Source organism: Anomaloglossus baeobatrachus, chromosome 1, assembly GCF_048569485.1.
Source record: "Anomaloglossus baeobatrachus isolate aAnoBae1 chromosome 1, aAnoBae1.hap1, whole genome shotgun sequence".
NCBI classification, from domain to species: Eukaryota; Metazoa; Chordata; class Amphibia; order Anura; family Aromobatidae; genus Anomaloglossus; species Anomaloglossus baeobatrachus.
In genome coordinates, this window is record NC_134353.1 from 214819668 (window position 1) to 214839225 (window position 19558).

Sequence of the window (19558 nt, forward strand, 5' to 3'; positions counted from 1 at the left end):
CCCTTTAACACTAGATGGATGAAATGAAGAAAAGGTCCAGGTTCAATCACAAGGGTTCACAGAATCCTAATTTTGCTGGGCTCACTAAGCCTGAAAACATAAGTGTTTAGTTCCCACTCCAGCATTAGATTGCTGATCAATATTTCATAGCTTTAGTAATGTTTCTGTAGTGGAATATGATACAGACCAGCTAAATGTAACTAACTTAGTAAATATAAATCACAAATGCCAATAGGAAGCCAGAAAAAAATCTAAAAGAAAAAGATGTAGATAAGCCTTCATTTTTTGTGGTGTTATTGAGTGTGATGGGGTTACAAAATCTCTATTCAAATGCATATAATGAAGTTAAATATGAAAAACAAAGGCCACAGGCACCCCTGGAGTTTTTGGAGAGTTTTTTTCCCCCTCATGTAGAGCTTCACGCTCTCAGGTATTAGGTAGCGTTCACACAGGCAATGCAGGTTTGGGTCAAATGTGCAGTTTTATTGATTTTATAAAACTTCAAGGGATTCAACAACCAACTTAACCTCTTCTGGGCACAAAGGTATAATGGCAAATAAACATTCCATTCTGCAGGCACAGATGTCAGTGCGGGCTCACCCAAACAGTGTGCAATCCTTTATCCTGGATAAAACATTCTGCAAATAAGGAGTATGGTCCTACCAGTCTCGAAAACACAAAGCAGAAGTATTCACCTCTGTGCACAGCTCATACTAAACAACCCGGTCACTCAGCAGTTTACAAACACACCGCACTCTGTTCAATCTCCCTAGCAGAATGAGAGCTCCAGGTGAACACATAAATTGGTCCTATGTCAAAGCTAGCTAGGTGCATGTAATCAAGAATTACAGTGCTAGGATTTCACCCAGTCCTCCCTACCTTTGCTATATATTTCCTCCCCCACATGCCACCCAAAGCCAAGGGCTGGGCACCATCTGCCAATACACAGAGCCTGTAGGGCTATAAATTGACCTGACTGGTACGCTCATGCTTGATGATATGAGGGTGACCTAATAACCCCAAAATCCTGCCCCTATTGGGGGTACCATTGTTTTTCCATCTGGTCTTTGGAGAGGTGACAAATTTCCTGCTAGTTTGCCATCCAGAATGTTGGATTCCGACTAAGCCAATAAGCAAGGGGTTTCTAGAAAGTTCCTATCTTTCTAGGGTTTTACCAGGTTTCCATAATATATGGGAAAAGGCTTCCCTTACCCTGATCGGTGTATTTTATAGCAGACCTCTCCCACATTTTCAACCACGTTATAGGGTCTATTCTCTCCTGTGGGCACTACACAAGTACCACCCAGGCTTCAATTGTCTCACATAGCCAACCGATTATACCCCCTGGATTGTGCCCCTTGTGCTTTAAGGAGGTCCCTCACTTTGGTCCCTCAGCACAACAGATCATAATGCTTTGTCATTTGTGCATAACTACTATCTGGACTTGGAACATCAATTAACACATTTAAATTTAGGGTACTTATTCCTTTAAATTCTGGGACACCTCTATATCGGGAATATCCGCTTCAGGGAATGCTTCCTCATTCTCCTTTCCAGCCTGAGCAGTGAAAGGAAATTCACTGTTTACATTATGTGAGCTTTTTATCATTGCAGACTCCTAATGGCATACTAGAGCTAGATTCTACAACTATAAGGTACCTTCACACATAGCGAGATCGCTGCTGAGTCACAGATTCTGTGACGCAACAACGACCTCGCCAGCGATCTCGCGAAGCTGGTCGTGTCGGAATAGCCTGGACCATTTTTTTGATCGTTGAGGTCCTGCTGGGCAGGATGCATCAGTATGTTTGACGCCTTAGGCCGGTTTCACACATCCGGCTTTTTGCCGTTTTGCCGGATCCGGCACTCTCCCGTACAGTTAATACAGTACAATGACAGCGCAACAAGCGCCGGTCACATGCTGTCATGTGACCGGCGCATGTGACCCGGAAGTTACAGCGCTGTCATTGTACTGTATTATCTGTACGGGAGAGCGCCGGATCCGGCAAAACTGCAAAAAGCCGGATGTGTGAAACCGGCCTTACCAACGATTTCATTGACGACTTAGCGCTCAGACACGTACCACCGAGATCGTTATATAGGTCGCTATAGTTGCTGCGTCGTTGGGAAGATCTGAGAAAAAAACAATAAGTGGAAAAACGTCCGCGCTGCTGTGCCAATAAATAGTTAAACGCATAGAATAAACCACCCTGCATTGCTCTTATTTGGAATTAACTCTTTAATGGCACAGCAGCGCGGACGTTTTTCCACTTTATCCTCGTTTTTTTTCTTGATTCTGCCTTTGGCACGTGGAGTCTGCAGCAGCTGATACATACGTTAATACTGGTTGTGTGTCACACAACAATCTCAGGTAAGTGGTTTTCATTAACCCTTACTGTTGTTATCCTGGTAAGACCCTATATGCGCTTTTTATATCCACAGGTTTTTTTTTACTGTTGGGAAGATCTGACTGTTTCACATCTCACCAGTGACCCAGTAGCGATCCTTATCAGGTCTTCGTTTTCGGGATCGCTGGAAAGTCGTTAAATGTGACGGGGGCTTTAGCCCTCAAGGTTCCTGAACAACTGAAAGTCATGTCCGATAATAATAGCATGCAACAAATCTTTGACCACTCCATCGTGGGACATTGAACCACAGTCTGTGTATATGTGGACCTGGGATTGTTTTTGGCGTCGCCATGGATTCACCCTACCACCAACCCCTCCCGAAAGACTAGCACATGAAGAAGTGTGGTCCCATCCTGAGTCCAGAGACAGTAACACCGTTCAGTCATTTGGCACAACGGAGGTCCCTCACCAAGCTGTACTATGGCACTATGTGTGGGATGTGCAAAATATGAGACGCGCTGACATGTGGAGCAGTCCATTGATTCATAGTTTAAAGGACATATGGCTGATATATCACCCTGAACCCGGCTCTAATCCCTCCTGGGTTTTTGGGCGCCCTTCATATGTGGAATTGGTCCCCTTCTTTTGCGTATCCGAGAAAGCTTAGGCTACTTTAATTGCTCATTTAGCCAAGTATCTTTCCACAAGGCTCAAAAGGTCATCTGCATTCTTCGGATCTCCCTTTGCAAACCAGCTTTGCACGGTTTTCGGTAGTGCATGGATAAATCGGTGCACTACCACTCTCTCTTAAGAATTTGTGTTGGAGAGCAGGTCTTGGCCAGCAGCCATTTTAGTACCAGGTGTAACAGGTAGACATCTGGGTTCAAGGAAGCATGCCCTTTTTGTAGCACAACTGTTGCACCATGTTGGCCAGGGCTACGCCCAACTGTTTCCTTTTTCAGCTTGTCTTACTCCTTGAGAATCTGCAGGACAAGGTCATAGGCTGCTTTCTGTGGTTCCCCAGTAAGGTATGGAGATAGGATCACTGCCCATTGTTCTGGGGGCAATTTCTCCAAAGACTGTTAGGAAAGCCTCAACGTCATCCTACAGAGTCAAATTCTCCACGGCCTCCCATACTGTTTACCTCACACAGGTACCCTTTGGCTCGCAGGAGGTGAAATCTCTCTGGTCTGATAGTTTCTGCCAAGAGAGCCATCTGTTGCTGATACTGCTATGTAGGGAGTTTGTTACATTCTTGCTAGGCCGGCTGCTGCTGCTGAACCAGTTTCTGAACAAGCTTCTCCATGCTTCCAGACAGTGTTTGCAATGTCATAGTTGCCTTTACCCAGGAGATTCAAACACCAATTGTAGGGATTCACTGGATATTTATATTTGTTAGTAGCAGCACGGTGACACAGTGGTTAGGACTGCAGCTTTGCAGTGCTAGGGTCCTGGGATCAAATCCCACCAAGCACAACATCAGCAAGGAGTTTGTATGTTCTGTATGTTGTTTGAGTTTGTTTCTTTCAGGTCCTCTGTTTTTCTCCCAATCTCCAAAGACATACAGATAGGGACTTTAAATTGTGAGCCCCAATGGGGGACAGTGATGATCACCTCTGTAAAGCGCTGTGGAATTAATAGCGCTATATAATAGAGTAAAATAAATTCACAGTTTCAGGTAGGCATTAGGTAGCGGTTACACAGGCAATATGGTTTGGTCCAAACATAGTTTTATTCATTTCTTAAAATTCCAAGGGATTCAACAATCAAAACCTGTAGCTTCCAGCACCAAACAGATGTATTCCACTTTGTGCACAGCTCCCACTGAACAGTCCGGTCCCTCAGCCATTTACCCATACTGCCCTTTGTCTCCCTAGCATAGTGAGAAACTCAAGACCTGTAGTGCTAGGATTTAAGCCATTGCTTCCTGGCTTTGCTAGTATTGTAAGCTAAAACCAGGAACGGAATTCAGAAGAAAAGTGTAATGGAAACACGAGCACCACTACATTTTTCTTTACCCATTCCTGGTTTTGCCTTATAAATACGGAGGTAAAACACTCACCAAATACTCAATGTGTGCATGTGGCTTTTGGTTGTTTCCACAATGTTTTTTGATGGATTTTTCTCAAGTATTTTCCTCTCTTCATAAACAGAACATCTAAGGCTATGTTCCCACCATGAGGATTTTGTGAGTTTTTAATGCAGCAGCGTTTCTGCACCTATCATGTAAATTAGGTCACTTACGTTTTTGAGTGCCTTTTTATTAATGAATTTAGTTTTTGACTTTGCAATTTTTATCTCTATTTGGTATATCATGCTTTAAATAAAGCTGCTTTGTGTTTCATACTTCCCGTTATTTAGCTTTGACAAAACCTTTATACTGTTATGTGCGAATTACATTAATTTTTAGTTGTAACTTTTGGCTTTCACATGCCATTTACGCCCAGCACTGACATGGTGGGGCATGGCAACTGCTGCTCAAATGGCAACCGCTACTCGTCAAATTTTTGTTGAGCTTCAGCGTTCACTTGCCGCTTTACTGAAAACCTTACTGCAACTTTGACAGCTGACTTTGCACATACACTCTGCAGTGTTCTGTCAATCAAAGTACGGTGAAGTGATTACAGTCGCTGGTCACAGATTACCGAGCTGTGACTGTATCCGCTTGGGCATGCCCCTAAGACTGAAAGCGATGAGATAAAGGGCGGTTATACAGTAGGTAAAATAAGTATTAAACATGTCACCAATTTTCTAAGTAAATATATTTCTAAAGGTGCTATTGACGTTACATTCTCACCAGATGTCGGTAATAACCCATCCAATCTACACAGTCAAATAAATCAAACTATAAATGTCCATTAATTAAGTTATGTATACTAATGAGAAATGACAGGGAAAAAGTGTTGAACACATGGCGAGAGATGCAAAAAGAAATAGAAAGTCATGACACCAGTTGTAATCTATCAGTAATTAGAAAGCACTCCTGACACTTATTGAAAAAAATATCATCAGCTGGTTCAACTAATGGCTTATAAAAATGTTTCATCACTATGATGCTATACAAGAAACATCTCATGATTGGTAAAACCAGTGAGCTGTCTCAAGAACTTTGCAAACATATTGTTGCAAAACATACTGATGGCATTGGTAAAGAAGAATTTCTAAACTACTGAATATTCCAGTGAGCACTGTTGGGGCAATAATTCAGAAGTGGAAAGAATATCATTTCACCATAAACCGGCCACAACCAGGTCCTCCCTGTAAGATTTCAAACAGAGGAGTGAAAAGAATTTTTAGAATAGTTGTTCAAAAGACAAGGACCACCTGTAGAGAGCTACAGAAAGACCTGGAATCAGCAGGTGCAATTGATTAAAACAAAATAATATATAATGCCCTCAACCTCCATGGCCTTTATGCCTGCTCACTACACAAGACTCTATTGCTGAATAAAAAGCATACTCAAGGGCATTTAAATTTTGTTCAACAAGTTAGAGAAGCCTGCAAAATACTGGGAGAATATGGTCTGGTCAGATGACACCAAAATTGAACTCTTTTAATGCTAAATAGTTCCACCCCAAAAACCCCATACCAAAAGTGAAGTTTGGAGTTCAGCACATTAGGGTGTGGGGCTGTTTTCCAGCATACGGCCTTAAGACACTTCATATAATTGAAGGAAGGATAAATGGACAAATATACCAAGACATTCTTGATAAAAATCTGCTGCCATCTAGGATGATGATGATGAAATAAGAGTTGAGATTTCAGCAAGACAATGATCCCAAACACAGCCAAGTAAATGCTCAATTGGTTTTAGAGAGAGAAAATAAAGCTGCTAGAATGGCCCAGCCAATCATCTGAGCTGTATCCAATAGAAAATTTATGAAAGTAAAGTTCATAGTTCATAGAAGGAGCTCTTGGAACCTTCAAGATGTAAAGTGTATTTGTGTGGAAGAATTGGCCAAAATCACACCTGAGCAATGCACTAGTTTATCCATACAGGGGGTGCATTGAAGCTGTTATCCCCAACAAAAACTTTTGTACAAAGTATTTAAATAAATTTCAGTAAACGTGTGTAATACTTTTTCCTTGTGTCATTCCTCATTATTACATTATTAGAATAAATTTATGGACATCTATGGTTTGATTTCTTTGCCTGTGTGGATTGGATTAATTGTTGATCTGGGGAGAAATTAATGTCAATAGCACCATTAGAAATAGATTTACTTAGAAAATTGGTAATGTGTTCAATATTTCTCACCCGCTGTAAGTTCATCCTCCTGGTTGCTGTGGTTTAAAGAAGATGGTAATGTAGCATTTTAATACTAGTTATCTGCAGATTAACCGCATATCTGCAGGTAAATAGCCAAATATTTCTTTTAAAAAATGTGTGGAACACAAACACATATAGATAATTTACTGACAATACATTTCCTTTAACTCTAGAAGTCCCAGAGAGGGGTCATTTAACATTTCTACCTTTGGAACCCAGAGACGGGTCGAATGACCTGAAGGATTTTGGCTAACATGCTATAATCACCGTCTTTTTTTCTGTAATTAAGGCCATTACTGTCGCACCACAGGAGGTTGTTGTTTTCCATTGAGTTTAGCCATTTAGTTTCTAGTTAGTTCTATTCAGTTTATTGTATTTGTTGTTAGTTTGGACTAACGGTCATTTGACCCTCTTTCGGGACTTCAGGGGGAGCTTGAAATTTCTGGGACTTCTAGTGTTAATGCGCTCACTGGTTTAGTGTAAAGTGAGTCTTCTTAATACAGCTGTTTGATCACTGTGAGATTTTTATGAGTTTTTGTGTATTTTCACTATTGTCAATAACACAGCATCTTACATTCCGCAAAGTGGATGGGATTTACAGAGGTTTCCTGTCCACTGTGCTTTTTATACTCAGTGGAAAGTGACTGGCGGCGCTGATCTGCAGTACCTGGCAGTGGCCACCAGGGCCGGATTATAGGCGGGGCAGGCGGGGCTTCAGCCCCGGGGCCCCCACCAAAAGAGCTTCTAAGGGGGCCCCCACCACCAGGGCCATACTTGCCACTAGGCATCTGACAGCATTTTATTTTTTTCTTCTTCACACCCTCTCCCCCTCTGTAAAGACAGTCTAATAAATCAGCTGTGTTTTCGGAGGGGGGGGGGGACGCACCGCTATTTATTTGTATCTGCATCTTTAAGAAGCAAAAACAAACTGCGGGCACAGGAGGCTGATTGACCCCGGAAGTACCAGCGCTTGCACTTCCGGGGTCAGAGGTGTGCCAATGAGCTGCCTGTTATGTGCTGCGGCCGTACCCAGCGAGGGGCAGGGGGGGGCAGCTTCCCCCCCTAGAAGCAGGGGCACGGTGTGGTGGGCCGCTGTATCTGCTGTCCCCGCTGCGCTCCTCCACAGTGTGTACATGCCAGGCACACTAGCAGGAGCAGGAGGCAGTGCGCTATGCTGTGCCGGCTCTGCTGTGTGCTCGGCATGTACACACTGCAGAGGAGCGCAGCAGAGCCAGTGACCGTCGCAGCTTCCTCCTTCCATTCCTTCCTATTCAAACGTATTTGCGTCTTTCAGACGTAAATACATTTGAACAGCGCGCTGGGACTGGGCCCCGCCCCCGACATGCAGCAACGTGATGAGATCAGCACCTTGTTGATGCTGACGTCATCACAGTGCTGCGGGCGCCACACAGGGGACATCAGGAAGCGAGCGCTCCATGAAGGAGCTGAAGAGACAGGTTAAATTAATGTGGATGAGTGGGGAGGGGCTGAGAGCACATAGCGGGGAACATTTGTGAAGGAACACAGCTTTGTGACAGGCAGAGGAGGAACACTGTATTCCGAGGGGAGGGGGGGAGGCAGGAGTGTGTAGTGATGGGGCAGTGTAAGTTGTGTGTGTAGGGGGTGATGAGGGTTGCATTGTATTGTGTGTGGAGGGAGAGGTAATGGAGAGTGCATTGTATTGTGTGTGGGGGGAAGGGTAATGGAGGGTGCATTGTATTGTGTGTGGGGGGAGGGGTAATGGAGGGTGCATTGTATTGTGTGTGTGTGTGTGTGTGTGTGTGGGGGGGGGGGGGAAGGGTAATGGGGGGTGCATTGTATTTTGTGTGTGTGGGGGGAAGGGTAATGGGAGCATTGTATTGTGTGTGGGGGAGGGGTAATAAGGGGTGCATTGTATTGTGGGGGAGGCGTAATGGGTGGTGCATTGTATTGTGTGTGGGGGGAGGGGTAATGGGGGTGCATTGTATTGTGTGTGTGTGTGTGTATGGAGTAATGGGGGGTGCATTGTATTTGTGTCAGAGTTGTGTGTGTGTGTGTGTGTGTGTGTGTGTGTAAGAAGCAGTACTGTGTGTGTGTATATATGAATTAGAGCAGTCTGTGCGGCTCCCTCCTAGAACTATATGGGTGCCCCAGAGTGCTATGTCACCCATCCCAGTAATGAGTACACCACCAGAGCTGTTTGCCACTCCAGTAACGTCTATGCCCCCTGCCCCTCCTGTAATGTATATATTGTAGCCCCCAGCCCCTCCTGTGATGTATATACAGCAGTGCTGTCAGTGTGCAGTCATGTTTGTTAGTGACAGCCATCGTGAAACACAGCCACATGTCCTGAAGGAGCTGGACGGAAACAAGCGGGAGAGGTGAGTGAGGCTGCTGGCGACTTCCCCATATTAATATGCACACGTAACTGCTGAATATTCTGCAGCGATTTGACAGCACACGTGCGCGTCAAATTGCTGCAGAAACACTGCATAATGGATGCAGTTTTTCTGTACAAAAAAAGCCGATTTCATGCGCTATGGCTGCTGCCCCCACCATAGACAGAGCGGGAGCTGCATCCATAGCGCACGGAATACTTGACATGCTCATTTTATGAACGCACCGATTTGGGTCAACATTTTAGCACCCAAATCGCTGCGTTCATAAAAGCAGCGTGCGCACGTATCATGCACAATCTACATAGATTGTGCAGGGGACGCAGGACGCATGCATTTACACTGCAGTGCTATAAACAGCGTAAATGCATGGAATTACGCAACGTGCGCACGAGCCCTAATGCGTCTGTGTCTGCATGTATGTCAGTGTATATGTCTGTGCATATATTTGTCTGTTTATATGTATTTTTCTGAATTTGTCTTCAAATATGTATATGTATGCCTGTATGTGTCTGTGTGTGGACAGGGTCCACTGAGACTCTTTCGGCCGGAGGCCACAAAAACCTGGAGCCGGCCCTGGCTGCCTTAACATTGGGATCAATAAAAAATGTGAGTAAAGCGGGCTTTACACGCTACAATATATCTAACGATGTATCGGCGGGGTCACGTCGTAAGTGACGCACATCCGGCATTGTTAGTGATATTATAGTGTGTGACAGCTACGTGCGACCCTGATTGTGCGTTAACGTTGATCGCATAGACGTCATTCAATTTCTAAAAATTGAACGTCCGGTTGTTCAATGTTCCCGAGGCAGCACACGTCGCTCCGTGTGACACCCCGGGAACGATGAACAGCAGCTTACCTGGGTCCCGCCAGCAATGCAGAAGGAAGGAGGTGGGTGGGATGTTTACGCCCCGCTCATCTCCGCCCCTCCGCTTCTATTGGCCGGCCGCTGTGTGACGTTGCTGTGACGCCGAATGTCCCTCCTACTTCAGGAAGTGGATGTTCGCTGCCCACAGCGAGGTCGTTTGGAAGGTAAGTACGTGTGACGGGGGTTAATCGTTTGTGCAACACGGGCAACAAATTGTCCGTTCCGCACATACGATGGGGGCGTGTGCGATCGCATACAAGAACGCATATGTAATTGAAACATGTAAAGCAGGCTTAACTCTACTTTGTGTGTGTAAGTGACGGCTGTGAGTGATCCTGGACTGTATCTGTATTGTAGTACTGTAAATCTGAATGTGGCAGAACAGGATAAGATACATGTTCATTGGATTTATATCTAAATGCTACAGTTTGCGCTCTACTGTTATGGCTAAAAATGTTAACGTTATGGGGCCCCCACCAGATTTTCTGCCCAGGGGCCCCCACCAACCTTAATCTGGCCCTGGTGGCCACTATACATTAAGTAACGCCATCACCTGTTTACATCTGGCTGCCCCTGGAGCTTATAACCTCTGATCAGTGGGGGTGTCCAACTCCCACCAATCTGATATTGATGGCCTATCCTAAGGATAGAAGTATCGTGACTATGTAGCAGTTTTCTTACAGTATAATTTCTTCCTTTCTTGCATATTATTTATTAGATGCGTATAGCACACGCTCCTGCACGTCTTGAATCTTGCAGCCCTCACTGACAGATTACATACATATACTGTTTGCTATATTAGCTAGTTCTTTTCCAATAACATTTTTGAAGCCAAAACATATTTGACCTTATTCTGCAATCGACCCAAATTTGGAGAACCTGGAGAGAAAACCACATGTGAAGTGCAGCTTTCATGGCGGATGACTCCGGGTGGTCATGGGTTAAACAACACCCAGTGATGCTATTGATAGTCACTGCAGTGTGTTACTTCCCTTACGCTTTCATGCCATCTTCTTCTCCTGCACATAAGTGCTTGTGACAGACCTTTATTTTATGTTTTATATTAAAGAGCAATTTATGATTAAATGTTAATGACATAGAATTTTCACAGTGCGCCCGTATATTCTACCAGTTTGAACATTTTTCAAAGAAGCACACCAAAACCCACTGTTTTCCATGAATAAGTAATAAAAAGCATGTCTGCACATTATCATTCATGCATTCTCTAGTTACCCGGCCAGTGATTAACCCTTGGTGGGCTTTAGATACAACTTGCCAGTTTGGTGGCAGGAGCCAAGCTGTGTTGCCCCATGGCCAGCTGAAAGACAGACATAGCCCATAGGCTGGAAAGCAGAAATTAATTGTTCAAAGCTATATTAGGCTATGTTCACACGTTGCGGTTTTGCTGCATTTTTTTCATGGGTTTTATGCAAATTAAAGCTGCTTTTCACTGTAGCAGCAAAAGCTATGCGATTCCAGAAATCTCATGCACATGATTTTTTTTTCCTTACTGAAATGGAAACTGTTTTTTTTTTGTTTTTTTTTAATTTTGTTTTTGTTTTTCTTTCAGTAGTTTTCCAGCGTTTTTTGCACCATCGAAAGCAATGAAAGTGCAAGAACGTAAGCTGTGTTTTTGCAGAATTAAACTAACTTTAATTGCAGCAAAAACGCAACATTTGAACATAGCCTTACAGTAGAATGCGTGTCATTCTCCTATAGCTGAATTTGACATCGGACACATTTTGGGATGCCGGACAATGCCCTAAGTTACACTACTAAGACTGTGTTCACATTTCTGTTCAAACAAGGTTTGTGTTGAGGAATTTACAAAAGGGATTTGTTGCATAACTAGTGCAAACAGCACCCAGTTGGACCGCATCAATTAAAACAGGGCTGTCTGGGTTCAATTATGTATCTGTGACTCAGAGATTTTTGCAGGCATCGCCAACTGTCATGGCGACATCAGGATCTGTGGAAACTACAGATTCTGGTTGACCGTGATCAGCCCAGGGAGACGCATGCGTCGGCCCACAGACTTAGGCAGGCTTGCAAGAGTTAATCTTTGCTGGGCTGCTTGTTAGTCACTTTGATCACGTGCTCTTGGGGCAGCTGTTATGTTCGCTCCCCTCCTATATATGCTGCCTGGACTAGTCCATTAATGCCAGCTATAGCTTACCTATACTGGTCTCTTGAGGTTTTGTGATCTAGACGTACTGGTGGTTTTTGTGAATTATTGCTGTTAGCAGTTGTCATGTTAACCCTAGTATAAGAGCCCTCGGTCCCTCACTAGTCACCCCTTGACAATCTGGTTTTAGAACAGAAAAAAAGTTCAGCATGAGATGCATTTTCCCACTCAAAAAAAAAATAAACACATTTCGAAACCCAGTTGCACCCCATAATAATCAGTAAGCCCCTCCGCTTCCATTTGCATCAGTTTTGCAACGGATCAGTCTAGGATGTTATTTCTGTTTGTCAAGACAATACACATACAGTATATGGAAGTGTGAACATAGCCTTAGAAAGAGATTAGTGCTAAATTAGCTTATTTTTTTTTTCTATAGACCTATGTGGATAAATGCCAAGTTCTAATATCATTTCTGCCATTTACATGTTGAGGGTTTGTTGCCTGTTTACATCATGGTTGTGTTACACCATAAAATTAGCAGATGCCATTAGGTGTGAGCTGATGTGTAAGTTCTTCTATAGTCACTACTATCTATTGAATTATTGACTTGACAGGCATGTAAGGTCTGCACATCAATTTCTTTGCAATACTAATACTAGGACTCCACTGTATCATTTGGTCACCCACGTGTTGTGGTAAAATTGCTTTAATTGCCGTGACTTGGACATAACTTTATTTATTTCATGGACATGGGTCCTGGGTTCAAATCCCACCAAGGACACTATCTGCAAGGAGTTTGTATGTTCTCCCTGTGTTTGCGTGGATTTCCTCCGCGTTCTCCGGTTTCCTCCCACACTCCAAAGACATACTGACAGGGAATTTTAGATTGTGAGCCCCAATGGGGACAGTCAGATGTTGCTGTGAAGCAATGTGGAATTCATGGCACAATATAAGCAAATAAAATATATAAATAGACCATTTGTTAGTTCTTGTTATTGCCATGCAACGTTTTCCTCCATAGGGAATGATGTTTAATAATTGTCTTGGTAATGCCTGTGGTTGGTGAAAAGTCACTGAGAAGCCATAGCCTAAATGCTGTCTTTTAATTAAATCTCCTCTATTATTACATTTACTTTTACTTCTGTGTCTGAGGGTATGTGCGCACGTTGCGTAATTACATGCAGTTAGGCTGCACTTTGTAGCGCAGCGTAACTGCATGCGTCCTGCGTCCCCTGCATTATCTATGAAGATTATGCAGGGGCCGTGCGCACGTGGCGTCTTAGATCGCAGCGCTTCGGCTGCTGCCCGAAGCGCGCGATCTAAGAAGTGACATGTCACTTCTTCCGTGCGCTTTGCCTGCAGCCCCTGCTCTGTCTATGGGAGGAGCTGCAGGCAGAGCGCATGGAATCGGCTTTTTTTTTTTTTCACTACGTACCGTACATTTTCTGCAGCGATTTGAAGCGCATGTGTGCTCTTAAGATCGCTGCAGAAATTTCTGCAGTGACTGTACGCAACGTGCGCACATAGCCTGAATGTTTGTTTTCTGACCGGTGCCCGCCTACATTGCCTGTACCAGCCATCCCCAGGCAACTCATTGGACCTTTTTAATCTTAATTGTGTCACATACATTGCATAACAGAATGGCAAAGTCTCAAGAAGTTTGTACTCCGAGGATTTGGATTTTTAGCTTTGGATGAATGTGCTCTTTTACATATGAGGTTGAAGGAAATTGGCATTCTTGAATAACCTACTAAACTGTCTAAACCCTTATTATTTGGTAATCTCTGCATACAGATGTGGTGTTCTTTACCTTTCTTGGCTTGTGATATCCCAAATGATTGGTGCTAGATGGCTCTTTCATTGTGGGTAGTACAAAATGTATTTGTTTTTCTCCCCACAATCGGTTATCTTGCACCAATAATCTTGAGATCTCTCAATCCAAGACTGAAGGGAAGCAAGAAACACCCATTTAAGTTTTTAAAAATAATATGCTGTTTTCACAGTTTTTGTTTTTTATTTCACATTTAAATTCCTTCTTGACCGCTTGCAATTAAAAATAATGTAATATTTTAGAGTTGTATATTTAATCTGTTACTAATCTATGAAGCTCTTCAATTTTCTATTTTATTGCTCTATATTCCTTGAGGGTGTGAAATATTTTTTTTTTACCTGGTACTAATGCCACTGATCTCCTGAACATAGCATTGTTTTTCTTTCAGTCATGCCTCTCTCTCTCCATTCCCGAAATCTAGCCCCATCTTCCTAGTATGTAAATCATTTTAGCTAAGTGGGGATGGTCATTGACTCTGATCTATAGGAATCTTCTTTAAAAGGGTGGTCCATTACTAGGACCACCCCTTCTGATTCCACGTGTTCACCCCAATAAAATTAATAAAGACTATACCAATCACCCGTACCGGCGGCGTTCCAGCGGTGCCAGGGCTTGTGTTCCCAGGGCTCACAGGAGGTTGTGACATCACATGAGCCCTGCATCCAATCAGCGCTAGCTTCTTTCTCCCCATCTTCAGACCGAACGAGTTAATCAACACTAAGTGAGTGCTGGGGCTGCACTCACTTTCTGTTGATTGGTCTGAAGGCGGAGAGAAAGAAGCCAGCGCTGACAGGGCACAGGGCTCACGTGACGTTGCAATGTCACGTGAGAGCCAGGAATGCGAACCGCGGCACTACTAGAACGGCGCCGGTACGGGTTATAGGGTTTATGATTTTACCTGGGGGAAACGTGTAATCAGAAGGGCTTGTCCTGGTAATGGACAACCCTTTTAAGGACCACGCCTAATTGGTAAGGCTGTGCTCACATGCAGTGGACTCAATCCACAACAGCCCTGTGCATTCTTTCCATTGTTTTCCTGTAGCATCACTTAATCTTGCAGGGAGACCTATGTTTCACTCGCAGCATTGCGTGGCCTCCTCAATAGCCCCGTGATTTTACAGGTGAAACCTCTGTTTCCCTGCAAGATAAAGGGATTGTGCAGTGGAAATGCTGCCGCAGGACAGGGCTGCAATGTGAACACCGCCTAAAAGGACTACATTTATTTTTGTGAAGAGGGGCAGTCTCCCAAACAGAGAGGTGCAGAAACTAAAAAATGAAACCATGTCCTATTCAGAGAAGAGCAGCTAAAAAAAATTACATAAATGACATCCTCTTTCAACACGATATGCTGCATATCACATACATTGCTCGGTATACAATGGCACCTACTAAAAGCCTACATTAAACCTGCCCCGACCAAGCAGCCTTTTTTCCACTTTTATATTAAACCTGTATTTCGAGGTTTCTTTTCACATTTTATATTGTCTCTCGTAAAACCGTTCACAGATTATAATGCTCCGCTTTCACTTTCTAAGTCATTACATCTCGCCACCCCCTAATTAATTACTCAGGTGGTGATTAATTTCTTTTCCTGCATTTTTTTGGGGGGGGAATAAAAGAAATCAAATGGCATTTATCTTTAGATTCATGAAAACTCTAGATATTCAGACCCTGAATTATTTAAACTCCCCCTACACATACACTTTTGCTTTTCAAGCATAAGTTATAATTTAATTAAAAACTTCTGGCGCATTCCTGGCGTTTTAAATATTAACGTGTTCCATGGATCACTTTCGATTATCTACCGTCATGAAATTCCTGAAGATGTCACAATTTTAAGGTTCCTGAAGTTGCACTCAGAATTGTCTGTTGATGCAAGAGGGATTGTGATAATTACACACATCCATTAGTATCAGCAGAGGAGATAAACATCAGGGAGTCTTAATGGGCTTGTCTCGGTGACAGCCAGCAAAGAACATTTGACATAATTAAGGATAGATTTGATTCATTTGAAAATATACTCTCATTATAGGTGCCCAGTGGAAGTTGCACTAAAATTGTTAAATTCCCCAGAATAAGACCATAGCGGCTGGGAAGCTTTTGAAATCCGCTGTGGCAGTCATCGGAATTATTCACTCCTCTTTATGTCTTTCTGCTGTCAAGTTCATTTTGCGTTTCCTTGTACTGCGAGCTCTGAAAGAGACAACCTGTTGGCTCCTCTCTTGCAGATTGTGCGGAGGTACATCAAGGACTGGTTGGAGAGGAAGAAGCCTCCATTTGGTGCCATTAGCAGCTGCGTCCTTCTCATGATCATCTACACAACCTTTTGTGATACATTTTCTAACCCAAATATTGATCTGGACACCTTCAGTCTGGTTGTGATTATTTTTATCAGTAAGTGCACACTGACATATTTTTTTTTTTGCTTTTCTACTTTAAATGTTTATCAAAGTTTAATTGTTGAGAATTGATTATAGTGTCAACTATTTCCAAGCAATCCTATTGGTTATCCTCTATTACCTAGAAAAGTCTCATATTAGTAAAATCTACAGTATATCACAAAAGTGAGTACACCCTTCATATTTTTGTAACTATTTCATTATATCTTTTCATGGGACAACACTGAAGGCTCCTCTCTTGCAAATTGTGCGAAGGTACATCAAGGACTGGTTGGAGAGGAAGAAGCCTCCATTTGGTGCCATTAGCAGCACTTTGATACAATGTAATGTAATCAGTGTACAGCTTGTATAACAGTGTAAATTTGGTGCCCTCTAATTAACTCAGAACATATTCATTAATGTCTAAACAGCTGTCAACAAAAGTGAGTACACACCTAAGTGAAAATGGTCAAATTGTGCCCAAATAGTCATTTTCCCTCCCCGGTGTCAAGTGACTAATTAGTGTTACAGGGTGTGAATGAGCAGAGCAGGTGTGTTATATTTTGTGTCAGTGCTCACACACTCTCATACTTGACACTGGAAGTTAACCATGACACCTCATGGCAAAGAATTCTCTGAGGATCTGAAAAAAAGAATTGTTGCTCTACATAAAGATGGCTTAAGCTATAAGAAGATTGACAACTCAATGAAACTGAGCTTCAGCATGGTGGCCAAGACCATACAGAGGTTTAACAAGACAGGTTCCACTCTGGAGATGCCTCACCATAGTCAACCAAAGAAGTTGAGTGCACATGTTGAGCATCATATACAAAGGTTGTCTTTTCAAAATAGACATATGAGTGCTGCTAGCATTGTTACAGGGGTGAGGGTCAGCCTGTCAGTGCTTAGACCATATGCTGCACACTGCACCAAATTAGTCTGCATGGCTGTCATCCTAGAAGGAAGCCTCTTCTAAAGATGATGCACAAGAAAGTTTGCAAGTTTGCTGAAGTCAAGCATACTAATGATATGTAATACTAGAACCATGTCCTATGGTCTGATGAAACCAAGATAAACCTGTTTGGTTCACATGGTGTCAAGCGTTTGTGGTGGTAACCAGATGAGGAGTACGAAACCTGCAGTCAAGCATGCTGGTGGAAGTGTCTTGGTTTTAGACTGCATGAGTGCTGACAGCTGTGGAGAGCTACAGTTCATTGACGGAACCATGAATGCCAACATGTACTGTGACATACTGAAGCAAAGCATGATAACCTCCCTTCAGCAACTGGGCCGCAGGGCAATATTCCAAAATAACGACCCCCAAACACACTTCCAATACAATCATGGCATTGATAAAGAAACTGAGGGCAAAGTTGCTGGACTGGCCAAGCATGTCTCAGACCTAAACACTATTGAGCATCTGTGGAGTATCCTCAAACAGAAGGTGGAGGAGCACAAGGTCTCCAACCTCCACCAGCTTCATGTTAAGCTCCAGTTAACTCCATGCCGAAGAGAGTTAAGGCAGTGCTTGAAAATATTTTTGGCTACACAAAATATTGACACTTTGGGCACAATTTGGACATTTTCACTAAGGTGTATACTCATTTTTGTTGTCAGCAGTTTTGACGTTAATAGCTGTGTGTTGAGTTATTTAGAGGGCACACCAAATGCACATAGTGACACAAGCTGCACACTAACTACTTTACATTGTGTCAAAGTGTCAAATCTTCAATGTTGTCCAATGAAAAGATATATTAAAATATTTAGAAAAATTTGAGGTGTACTCACTTTTGTGATATACAGTTTATGGTATAAATAATCATTTGCTAGCATAAAAAAATGTAATTTTCTGCCATTGTAAATCTTACCAGTCAGTATGCTGCCTAGGACGCATGAAACACAGCCCTAATTTTATGAAACGTAGGATCATTTTATCCACATTAAAGGGGTTGTCCATCCCTGAGTAAATTTTTTGACAAGCCGTGCAGCTTGTCAAGTCCTAACAGTGTATTGTAAACATTGTTGGGTTTCGGCTATGCTTGCCTGTTTCAGCAGTTGTCACGGTCACAGTTCTCTCTGCTATAGGAGTTTAGTGACAGGTTTTGGGTCTGAGTCTCACTGTCCCCTGTGAAACGCTGCTATTTAAACGTGTTTTCCTTTCCTTTGGCAGTTGTAGGCTTAATGGCAGTATTCCTTGACATCAAGCAGCCAATTACCATGCCACGTATTTCTGGTTTGGGACCACTCCCAGTCCCTTTCTATACCCTCTGCTACCAGCAGAGGGTGCCGGTTATTCTTGCTTCATTTGGATTCTGGTCTTGGAGGAAAAAGGAGCTGCTGTTATCTCTCTGCCATAGTTGCTGTGGTGGCTGCAGTCTTGGTTCTGACTGCAGCAGTGTGTTGTTGTTTTTCCCCCGGTCTGTCTTCCTTTCCTGTGTGTTATTTTAGTGCAGCAGTGTCACCTGCCCACTTCCCTAGCCAGGGACTATTGTAGTGTCATCTCAGGGCTTCAGGTCCCCCGCTCGGACAGGTGACAAACCTATATAGGGACTGGCTAGGAGTGCAGGGTACAGTGGCAGGTAAGTGGAGGAGGTGTCCATCTTCCCTCTCCTTAGCCATAGGGCCCACCATTGTTAGTGTCCCCAATGTACCCCTTGTCTTGTTGTAGTGTTTTCCCTGTTTATGTGTTTGGCCTCACGCCGGACTCTTCCCTAGTCCACGTGTGATACTCACGCGATCATAAGTATAAGAATTGCTTACTTGTTGTTACGGGCTGACTAGCCTCTGTTCTTGCTCAAAAGAATATTGAGTGACTCAACAAAGGCTAGTCAGCATGCGAGCTCAAATCACATATTAAGGGTCACGTGACAATCGCTGGAACTGACGAGCATAGTTAAATCCTATAAGTGATTACATTATGTACATTACACACTTTTAAGAGTGGCAAGCTGAAAATTTACTAGGGGATGGACAACCCTTTTAACATATGGCTAATTTATTGATGTGTTGCCAATATAGTTTTGGGTGCAAGTATTTTGATACATTTGTCACATCATGCATGATTGGCATCAACTTTTACACCAAGAAAGAATATTGGCACTTTTTCTACTCCAGAGTCTGCGTGAAGTAGAGATGGAACTTTTTTTTGCTCTTCTTTTTATTTCTGTCATAGAAAAAATACATCTCACAGCTTAGCTGAGCTCTTGCAGTGGGAGAATTTACACCAAATAATGTAATGTGAAGGTGAGAATAGTCTGCACTTCCCTCTGTAGAGATGCTAAACTAGCAAGAAATGCTGAAAAGGTTCAGCCGTGACATTCGGAGTATAGCGACTGCTGCTCTGGACGGAGATTCAGGTT

The 19558-nt window shown here is 43.1% G+C and overlaps 1 protein-coding gene across 1 annotated transcript in view; it reads left to right on the plus strand.

Moving 5' to 3' along the window:
- The window catches only part of SLC10A7 (solute carrier family 10 member 7), a 304073-nt gene that overhangs the window by 208390 nt on the left and 76125 nt on the right, over positions 1–19558 (plus strand). Inside the window, exon 10 of the mRNA XM_075335657.1 lies at positions 16050–16215. Within this exon, the coding sequence (XP_075191772.1) occupies positions 16050–16215 (166 nt within the window). The remainder of the gene's footprint in view (positions 1–16049; positions 16216–19558) is intronic.